The 11659-nt window shown below is 37.9% G+C and overlaps 1 protein-coding gene across 5 annotated transcripts in view; it reads left to right on the top strand.

Annotated features, from left to right (window-relative positions):
- SSBP2 (single stranded DNA binding protein 2) overlaps positions 1–11649 on the top strand; it is a 314481-nt gene extending 302832 nt beyond the window's left edge. For 2 of the 5 annotated variants that reach the window (XM_027545691.1, XM_027545693.1), the window contains one exon: positions 6644–7262. In XM_027545691.1, the coding sequence (XP_027401492.1) occupies positions 6644–6673 (30 nt within the window). In that variant the 3' untranslated portion in view covers positions 6674–7262. Of the gene's footprint in view, positions 1–6643 lie in introns of all 5 variants that reach the window. The other 3 variants (XM_027545690.1, XM_027545692.1, XM_027545694.1) reach the window with 2 other exon arrangements.
- The last annotated feature ends 10 nt before the right edge of the window (positions 11650–11659 follow it).

Consider the following 11659-nt stretch of genomic DNA (forward strand, 5'->3'; position numbering starts at 1 on the left):
CAGGAAGCAGGTAAAATGCCAAGCTGCTATGCAAAGTTACAAAAAAAAAAAAAAACAAAAGCCAAAAGCTCCAGCCTGTCTCCCCTCCCCTCTCTCCTGTCCCCACTAGAAAAGTCCCCCAAAGAGAACTACTTGGATGGGGTGGAGAACCTGCCTCTGCCTAGAGTGTAGTGCAGCCCTGGAAGCAGGTAGCGCAGCCCTGGAAGCAGGTCCACACTGGCCACCGGCCGTCCCCCTCTCCCTGCTGTGAGGGGTCTCCACTATGAATGACGCCCTTGTTATGGGTTCTTCTATTACATTTTTGTTTGCACTTTAAAAGATCAAGAAACAGAGCAGAGAGGAGGAAGACAAAAGAAATTCATTGCAAATTGTAGTAGTATGTAGACATATGTAGACAAATGGAGTAAGGCCTTAAAGCCGTACATAGACTAGGTATCTCTGCTAAGTTAGCTTTACTATCATCAAGGAAAAGCAGAACTACTTAATGAATTCAAAAAGAAAACATTTCCCATGACTAAACATGCAAATCAGATTCTAGTGTTTAATGCACATAAAGTCTGTAAAGCCAAAATTTTTGAGCAGTCTGCCTTTTGAGGGCTTGTCAGTCTTTATTTTGAAGTTTAACCACAGAAGAAGCCTGGGAAAGAAGCAAACGTCTATTAACTGATTGTTACAGACACTGTCCCAGTTATTTCACACATGCTGCTTAATACAATCCATATACAGACGGAAATGTCCCCCCAAAGGCAGAAACCTTGAAGTGCCAACGCACTTTATGTAGAAAAATGTGAACCAAAAAAATAGAGCCACTATTCAAACTCTTTGGGGCGGGGGAGGAAATCATAAACAAGTCTTTGTTTCAAAAAACAAAGATGCCCCCTAGTGTTCAAACTCTAGAAAATGTTTGGTTTTGAAAACAATACAAAAAGGTTCAATTCAAAATAGTGCTTCATGCCTCTCAGGAGAAAGCAGTCTTATTTCTTGAATTAATTTAGCATAATACTTTGCCATAGCATTGAACTATAATCAGCTGAGCAAACATGCTGTTAAAATAATGTTGCCAAATAGGAATTATCAACCAAGCAGTAGATCATTTCTTATTACCCTTACTGCCTTTGGTCATTTTCTGCTATTGCAAAGAAATCACATATGCCCCCATGTATTTTTTTGTTTACATAGCCACATACACACTAGATTTATTTCACTTTAGTTCATCTCATTATCTCTTATTTAATAAGAAAATATCTAGATGCTTAGAAATAAACATAAGATCTGAAGTGTTCTTAAAGTGTATGAACAGAAACGCACACGCATTGGTTGAAGAGTTAATGGGTGCTTCCGATGAAGTCCATGGTACGTGAAGTGGGTACAATACATTCTCTAGTTCACGCTTTACATGCTAAACCAAACACTGATGCAGTCAACAGCTTTGTAAGGCCAAAACTGTTCTCATCTGACGGAAGAGAACCTGATGTCACAGCCTCCCGCATAAACACTAGAATATGCCATGGCGCACTGATGCAGTGGCACAACAGAAGCATTGCCGTGTGGCCTCAGGACAGCGCGCCGTGAATATTTCACGTCTCTAAGTGCCAGCAGCAGCAGCAGCAAGTACGATATCCCATTTAACACCTACTCTTTCTTTACTTCTGGAAAAAAATGTCAGCTGTTTCTCTTCTGCTTGAATAGCAATAATAGCAAAATTCCTTTTTGCTTGCACATTCTGTGCATTTTCCTAGAAATTGTGTGATTTCCCTCAATCTCACTTAGTTGAAGCAGTTTCAATAAAGGCAACAGCAGATAAGTGGTTTACAGCCTTAGCAGTGCAAATAGCCCATCATTTATACAGACAGTTACACACAGTCTATTTTACTGTTCCAAATATACTCAGAGCCTCATCTTACAGTTACTTGTACTTTCAAATTTTAAATTTTATTAGATGCTTGCTAATTTTTCTGAGTTGTGTTGCTTAGAGATGATGCTTCCATCCTTTCTAAATCTGGCCCTGACTTTCTCGGTGTACCCTATTTTTCCACTCAGTTTCCTCCCTGAATAAACCTAACTCTCTCTAACTTCCCAATGAATCTGTAACAGATTCTCATTTTACTGTAAGATTTGCTTGAGACATTTGAAATACTACAGGTTTAAAATCTTAACAATTGCCAGTGTTAAGAAATAGGAACAACCAATAAACATGCTTGGTAGCAGGGAATGTGCTCATATATTTGTTTGCATATATGCATACTTTTAACAGTGTATAATTAGAATGAATACTGTAATGTATTCTTAACAATATTACTTAATGTCACTTGACATATGAATGAACTGGAATAATCCTTATGAAAAAAGGATTCAGGGATTTTTAAAATCCGATTATTCAGGATGTGCATTAAATGAGATGGTCTGTAGAATTAATTATGACTTACCCAGAAAATTTTTCCAACATACCCTTTGAAGTCCTTTCAGAAAAGCTTTAAAGGCTTTTACTGTTTTTAGATTGGCACAATATACCCATTAAAGTCTTTGTCTTTAAAATAATGATCGATGATCTTGCTGTGTTGTTTAAAATTAAATCCAGTTAAATTTTCAGGTCCTAAATTAGACTAGCTACATCTTAAGGGCTTAGTAGCCATGTGTGGCTAATGGCTGCTGTGCTGGACAGCACAGAACAGAACATATCCATCATCACAGAAGGTTCTGTGTGCAATATGACTGATTCACTGATTCTTACTGTAAATAACAGTAGCCATAGAAAGCATCCCTGATCTGGGAAGATCCCCTGGAAAAGGAAATGGCACCCACTCCAATATTCTTGCATGGGAAATCCATGGACAGAGGACCCTGGTGGGCTATAGTCCATGGGGGTCATGAAGAGTCAGACACAACTTAGTGACTGAACAACAACAAATTTCCTGTGCCCGTTTTGCCATATTCTAATGTTTTATACTTTTGATAAGACATTGATACCCATTTATCTTGTTTAGTTTTGCTCCTAAATGTCAAATACCAAAATATAATTGCTTGTCGAAGTCTGTGGATAGCTTGTGGCAGCACCTGTCATTCCTTGTCGTGGAGATTTGCATGGTTTCTCCTGATGAGTTGGGGGTAGATCCCCTCCCAGCACAGGGTCAGGGTGGGCTCCACTTCACAGATCCTTGTCTATGATTGTTTGGGGTTTGGGGCTTTATTTAACTTTGCTTTTTGCTGCCACTGTCAAGCTTAAAGGGGAAAACATTTTCTATCAGATTGAATCCCCTTTGTCTTTTCTAGCAGTCTCCCCTTTTATCAACCTACTCACTGTACTCCACCATGGAAAGTCAGTAACATGTCTAATTTAGCTTTTCTAGACTGAATGGAAATTTGAGGCTATTAAATGATTAACAAGTAGATTTTTTCTTGATTGGACCTGTGTTTAAAGAATTAACAATCCTCCTCTTAGGCTCTGGTGACCCATTTTCAGGCCTAGTTGTCTACTTTTACTCAAGATCAATGTGGGGTTTTGGGTTTAAGCCATAGATAAACTCTGATGCCTTTCAGTCCAGACTTCTGCCAGCTGAACCACTGTCGCCCTGCACTCTTCCCTGGGAAATCCTGCTTTCTCCATATTAACAAATCCATCCATATCTAGTCCATACCTTATACCTCATTTCTGATTCCTACACTGCCTTAGTTCATCTGGAGTTCACATCATCTGTTCTCTCTGCTCCCTTTTCAGAAGGTTCATGCCCTTCTTCTCAGGATCATCATTGTTCCTGGTTAAGCCCTTGCAGAATGGACCAAACCCTCTCACTTTATCTGCCTCTTTCCATGAGGCACAATCATTAGTACCACATTAAAAGGAATTCCCTTTTACCTTGGTCCTCAGTTCAGTTCAGTCGCTCAGTCATGTCTGACTTTTTGTGACTTGTGAACTACAGCACGCCAGACCTCCCTATCCATCACTAACTCCGGGAGTTTACCCAAACTCATGTCCATCGAGTTGGTGATGCCATCCAACCATCTTATCCTTTGTCATCCCCTTCTCCTCCCGCCTTCAATCTTGCCCAGCATCAGGGTCTTTTCAGATGAGTCAGTTCTTCGCATCAGGTGGCCAAAGTATTGGAGTTTCAGCTTCAGCATCAGTCCTTCCAATGAACACCCAGGACTGATCTCCTTTAGGATGGACTGGTTGGATCTCCTTGCAGTCCAAGGGACTCTCAAGAGTCTTCTCCAACACCATAGTTCAAAAGCATCGATTGATGTACTGGAGAAGGGAGTGGCAAATCACTTCAGTATTTTTTGCCTTGAGAACCCCATGAACAGTATGAAAAGGCCCTGGTCCTCAGTTTTTTATAAAACATATAAAGTATTTAAGAGCTCATATTTACATCTAATCTGGAAACCCCCTTCATCCAGAGACCATTCCATTTGTAGCAGATGCTTCTCCCATGGCAGATGATCTAGAATGTGTTGTCCAAGACACAGGCCACCAGCTGCATTTAACTAAGTTGGAGTTAAATCATGTTAAAATTTTAGTTCCTAGCCACATTTCCTGTGCTCAAGTTGCCACATGTGGCTAGTGGCTTTCGTGCTGGACACCACAGATTGTGGAACATGGCTACCACTGAAGTAAGTTCTGTTGGGCAGTGCTACTCTGGAACTCTTCCATCACAGTCTATTCCTCAACAGTATGAGGGCACATTGCAGCACTGTTTACAGTAGCCCAGACATTTAGCAACCTAAATGTTCATCGCCAGAGGAATGGATAAAAGCAGATGTGGTACCTATAGACAATGGAATATTACTCGGCCATCAAAAAGAATGAAATAATGCCATTTGCAGCAACACAGATGGACCCAGAGATTTTCATGCTGAATGAAATCAGACAGAGAAGGAGAAATACCATATGACATCCCTTACACGTGGAATCGAAAAAGAAATGATACAAATGAACGTACTTACAAAACAGGAAGAGACTCGCAGACTTAGAGAACAAACTTACGGTAGCCAAGGGTGAAAGATGGAGGAAGGGATAGTTGGGGAGTTTAGGATGGACATGTACACACTGCTGTATTTAATTTTTTCTTAATCTATGTGTTGTATTGAAGTATAGTTGACATAGTGTTTCAGGTGCCCAGCAAGGTGATTCAAGTATACATGCACATGTATTTTTCAGGTTATTTTGCCTTATAAGTTATTACAAAATAGTGACTACTTTCCCTGTGCTATACAGTAAACCTTTGTTGCTTGTTGCATATCTTTTTTTTTTTAATTAGAAATCTAGCATCTGTTCATACTAAGTCAAACAAATGGAATCCAAATGTCAAATTTTTTAGTTAGGTAAAAATTCATGTTTTCTAAAATATATATTATACATACTATTTACATATATATATACAAAAGCTTTTCTACTATGCTTGATAAAGGCTTGAGAAAGAACATCAAACAAAAAAGTGATGGAGAAATTGGAAAACAAACTAAATGAAATGGGAGCACTGCATATGAAATAGAAAAAGTGAAACAAACTAGAGAAAAGTAAAAGATCATCATAGAGTCCAGGTGTTTTTAAACATGGCTGCTCGTTAGAGACACATCTGGAGTTTTGGAGAAAAAATAATACCTGGGCCTTAAAGTAGATAACCAACAGGGACCTACAGTATAGCACATGAAACTCTACTCACTTATGTGGCAGCCTGGAGAGGAGGGGAGTTTGGGGGAGAATGGATACATGTGTATGTGTGGCTGAGTCCCCTCACTCTCCCCCTGAAACTATCACAACACTTAATCAGCTATACCCCAGTACAAAATAAAAAGCTTTAAAAAAGCTTTTTATGAGGGTGTATTGGCATCATTATCAGAATAACTGCTCTATTTATCATTTATAAGACTATGTTTCCAAATTTCTGAAAGCCTCACCTCTACTAGTGGTCAGCCTCAAACTGACAAGTAGCACGTGGCAGCAGAGCCCCTACTTCCGCCCAGAAGTGCTTGTGGATTGAGACTGGAGTCAGAGTTTCAGGGAAGTTTATATGCTGAAGTATAAATCAGACTCTTTAAGTATTGATATTTTTTCAGTGCTCTAGTGAGGATTTCTTATGGCCAGCTAGAAGTTCAATTATTAATCCAGCATTTACTGAGCACATTTCTGTGTTTCTAATAAATACATGGTTTTAAGGGGTTTATATTCAAACCTCCCAAAACCCCTTTAAGACTAATACTGTCATTAAGCAGAATTAACAGGTGAGGAAACAAGCACCGAGAGGCGAGTAGCCTCCCATCTTAACCAAGCTAGCAGAAAACGAAGACTAGCCTGCCCCTCATACTTATTTCATGTGGTTCGACCTTGGGCTAGATTTTTGCCCTAGTTGTTCCGAGGGCCCATAAAACCTGAATCTGGCTAGAAGAAAAAAAGCTAAGGGACCGGGTAATTATCAACCCCTTACGCTCAGAGAGAGGACAGGACTGGTTGCTTTCCAGAGGAAATAGTTATCATTTCAGGACAGTCAATTCTATATAATTTACTCTTTTCCTGCTTGCTAAATTTTTATGGTGTATTAAAAGCTTGTTCATAAAAAGCATTAAAATTCACAGTTACTATTGTTTACCAAGAGGGATGTCAGTGGCCTGTAGAAGTGTTGTTAAAATATGGATTCTTCTCTCCTAGTACTCCCCTAGCATGACAATGAGTGTGTGATCCATCACCAAGTCTCCTCATGGAAACCACAATGAGTCAGCCCTCCACAGAACTACTACGGAAGAAAATTATTCATCACAGTGTACAGTTAAACCGAGGAATCTCAGTCACACCAAACCAACCTTTTTATTTCCTGCTCTCTCCCCTATTTTGTGAAGAAAGCGGGTCCAAACGTGATTCGAACAACTGTACGGAGCGGCACATTAGAATTGCCCTCAACTGAACTGCAAATGATTATCTGTGTATGTATATGTGTGGGAAAGAGAATGTATTGTATGTGCGTATGTTATATGGACACATGCACATACATGCATTGACCCACAGGACATTGTAAAATACTATCACATGACATCTTAAGTAGAATGAGTAGGGACTTTTATTCCATCCTTTTTTTCACGTTTACATTTTAATTATTAAAAGTTGCTCCTGCCCCTCCCTGAACTATTTTGTGCTGTGTATATCACTGCTTTATATAAGTTATTTTTTAAGGTGAACTCAGATGTTATGGTTTTGTAAATGTCTGCAATCATGGATAGGAATAAAATCGCTTATTTGAGAGCTTTCATTAAATCGCGTGTGATGCAAGTTATCCTGTGAATGACAACGTGTACTAAGAAAAGAAGTGTGTCTTCATCTTTATGTCAAATCAAACAGTTTCTCAGTAACCTTCAGTGAGTATTTTTGTACTTTTTATGTAGGAAAAAAACTTCAAATCAACAGAAGCTTAGCTGGGGCCTAACACAGTATATTTCTGCAGTAACTGCTCTAGGTGGAATTCCTGATTTGGCTTAGATGATACAGAAAATCAGTAATTAGTCGCAGTTGCTTAAACCGTAGCAATAAAGTGCCAGGGGTCATCATATTTTTAGCAACACATTTTCTCTGTAACACGATAAAGCCCAGACGTAGTAACTATTTGCTTGAATTAGTCACTTGTCACCAGGAATGCTAGAGCTCAGTTTTTTAATAAGATACTAATGTGAAATGGTGCCTCATTTTTATTCAGACTTCTTGTGAACATTTTCACATAGACACTGCAGAGAGATACATTCAAATGATTGAGGCTTTTAGCACAAGGGAGAAGGAAAATTTTAATCACACCCCAGGGGTTCTGTGCCACTTCTCTACCCCTGTATCTTACTAGTGGCAGAATTGACGGTGTCCCTACTCGCTGGCAGCAAAGCAGGTGCTGTGTTCCCAGGATATAGGACTTTTATTAGAGGGAAATTATTGTAGTCATTGACATCAGTCATATGAATCTATTCGTATAACTGTTCAGAAAACATTAGAAAAATTTAAACAAAACACTTCCCTATGAAAACACATTGCTCTGTGGCCTTTTCCAGATCTTGTGTGTTTCCTGTGTTCCATCATACATGTAAACACCAAAGTTATAATAGAAAAGTGTGAAGACCAGCTTTAGACTCTGAAAGCTAAGATGCTGATCCTTCCTGTTAAAATTGTAAACAACTATATATCCAAACTCAAGAGATTTTGAAAAGCATTGTTTAATCTCAGGTAAGGGGCATCCATCTTTCTGGAGGCAAATGGTCTCTAACGTGACACTTTGGCATTATATTTACTCATCATTGATCCTAGATGACTGACTTCTCTCAAATCCACAAGGATTTATTCCTTCTGAAAATAAAGATTTTTGCCTGTGCATGACAGGGCTGCTAGGCAGAACTGTTAAAAGGGGAAAAGGAAGTTGAATTAAAATTTATGTTCCAGATTTAAACTAATCAAACTAGTTGCCATTAATCACACATTGTGCAGGGGCTAGGACTGCACACTGGAGAGCAGCTTCAGGCTCTCAAGCTGCAAACAGGCTTTCATGAAAAATTCAGACCACGAGGTCTTTAACTCAAGCCAGGGTAGCCTGGAGATGACACCTTGTACAGACACGTGAATTTTCCAAGGATAATTCTAATTTTCACTTTGTGATAGTTGTGTGAACACTGACCGTCTGGTGATAAGCTTAATCTTATAATGCTAGAATTTTGAAAACTTTTGTTGACTCTTTTCTCCATTGTTACTGATCTTGAATTTCTTTTATTTGCCTTCTAAGAAGGTATTGTTTCTTATTATCAAAGAATCGTGAGCATGATTTTACTTGCTCTCATTTTGGGGGTAATATTGGAATGTGGATGGCAATATGGGTCCCGTTATTTCTAGCCTATTTGGTTAAAAGGAAAAAAAAAGTAAAAACCAAGGTATAGCAATCAATTCAGCTTAAGTATTTTTTCTTGTCTTGGAACCCAGATTAAAAATAGCTAGTCCTTTAAGTTTCAGACAGTTGAAAATTTGAAGAAGCTGTATTCAAGAAAACCAGAAAATAAGGACACTTAATTCTAACATCAAATAATTTTCTCATCCACCAAATGGAAAACAGTATATCTGTATATTAATTTTGTTTAGGTGTTGAATCATTTAAACCTTATCCTTTTCTCTTTTCACCTCATGCATTTGTGTTGGTCTTTATGTATACTACCCTTTCCTGAGTTACTTTTAACATTTCATCTCACAGTAACATTAGCAATTCTTGCCTACATTGAACATATAAAATATACATGTGTAATATAAAAATAAATAGGTGAAAACATTAATTCTTATCACTCTGCTTTGCATTCTCCGTAACTCACCATAGTTGAAAATATATGTCAAGTTATTTCTAAGGTATGTATGTCTTTGATCAGCTGTCTTTCTTATAGCAAGATTGCACATGGGAACAGAGGCTGGAGCCACCATTGATCTGGTAACAACGCACGGCTGTGATGGGTGAATGTTAGTGCTTCTTCCCAAGTGTTGCAGTTTGGACTCAGTTTCTGATGAACAAGAATTACATAGCTGAGAATACGAGGTTAAGATTTCTCTGTGGCCAGAAAATTAATAAATCTGCTCCATGAGTCATGGAAAGTGCCTACAACAATCATTTCTCTCCAGGAATAAAATAGTGAAAATGTCCATGTCTTTTTTTATGATTCTCTAAGCTCTCTGAACTCTATTGCATTTCATAGGCTCATTCAGTTAACATTCTTCCTGTGGTTTGAAAGAGCAAATGAAAATAAAGGAGTTCAGTTTGGGAAATGTGGAAGCCCTACATCTGTCCATACCTTTTCTCTATCATTTCATTCTGAGAATATATAGCGAAGCATTTAGTACTGAGCCCTTGGCAAAAAGTTTTCCACAGTCCTTAATGCCATGAAGTCTTGACTGGCCTTTTTCTTCATGCCCCCCCCCCCCAATCTCGCATCCTCCAGTAGAAATAAAAAGTGAACATTTTTACCTTCTCAGCCCTTGCAGTTTTCTTCATACAGTATACAGTTTTCCCAGGGGGAAAAAATTGCAGTTTCCACGTTTAGATTGTCACTGTTAATTGTGTCAGTGAACCATACCTTGAGAAATACTGGAAAGGTGAACCGCTACCAACACACTTCCATTTGGCATATTAAACTTGTGTGTGTGTGTACATGTGTGTTGGGGGTAGCAATGTGAAGTTTGCTCACAAAACACTTCCATTATGACTTGGATTGTGCTATAGCCCAACTGGTAACTATTAATTCCTTCCTCTGATTGTGTTTTATTTCAACGGTAAAAATTAGCTGATTTAAGTCATTTGGGATGGACAGAGTAATGGAAACTATAAACAGATGGCCTCGCCTGCTTCACATCCTGTGCTAGCTTGTCCACATTAGGCTTTCTTACGAAGGCACTGCATCTAAAGGTAAGAGCGTAAGGGACCACCTAAATCCTCGGTCACTTCACTGCCATGAATTGTGCAATAATTACAGTCTTTCGATGTAGACATTTGTTTACATTTGTTTAGAAGAAATTGAATTGACATGCATCTGTTTCACCACAAATGTCAACTTTACCCATGGACTGTAATTCAGATTGAAAGGAAGGACCTACAGATGAAAACACCTGAGACCTCTTAATTACTTTTCTGAACTTTGTGCTAAAGAGAAATTCTCAATTGAGTAAGTCTCCTAAGGAGTATTTCCTCTAAGTTCCCCATGTTAACTTAGTGTAATGGTCTTCCTGAATAGAAGAAAAATAATTTCTATAAGTAGTTTAATGTAAATACTTTTGCTGTCTACAACCTTAAATATGTAGACAAATATATAGAGACTGTAAAGTTTCAAGTGGGATTAAGTCTTTTCATGTATAGAATTACAGTTTATCTTCCACCACCACCCCTTGTGGATTTACTGTCTTCAGGACTGGACTCACTCCAACTATCTCAGTCATTGAAATGTAATATTTTCCTGGAAATATTTGGCATTTCCATTTTTTAAGTAAGATGTGCAATTAGCATGACAAAGGCAAGTATTAATTTTCCTAGAAAAAATATTTATTCCCAGAACTTATTTGCAGTTAACATTAAAACTTTATCCCACTTTCTCTTTTGTGTGTGCCAAATGACCTCAGTATATTGCCCAGAAAATGAAATTTGGATTCTTCATAGTGTTCTCAGAACACAAGACAATGTGTTATTATCTAAATTACCATCATGTCCTGACAGGTAAATGCAATTAATCATCTACTTATTAGAAAACAATTCAAATAACCTTTCCAGTTTACATAATTTGAAAGTAAATCCACTTTAACCTTAGCAACACCTTAGAAATGCTTTTAATATAAACAACAGGTTCAAATATGTATGTGACTTTCTGTTGTATTTCAGAATAATTATCCATGCATTGAAACAATTAAAAAACTTAGCAGAAATTATATGTTATAATGAATAAAGAACATGATGTTGTTTCAAACATGAATGGACAAGTCTTTACAAAGAAGATTCTTGTATAGCCATCAGCTTATTGTATTGTTTAACTGTGATTTTAAGAATTGAAGATGTTTTCTTACTACATGTATTTAAATGTTACTTACAATGTCTTCCTGGAAAAACAATTATTTGTAAGGTTTTTATAAATGCACAATTAATGTATAAATATAGTTGGAATCTGGGATGACTCTTCGTAA

This window comes from Bos indicus x Bos taurus, chromosome 7 (genome assembly GCF_003369695.1).
Source record: "Bos indicus x Bos taurus breed Angus x Brahman F1 hybrid chromosome 7, Bos_hybrid_MaternalHap_v2.0, whole genome shotgun sequence".
Lineage (NCBI taxonomy): Eukaryota > Metazoa > Chordata > Mammalia > Artiodactyla > Bovidae > Bos > Bos indicus x Bos taurus.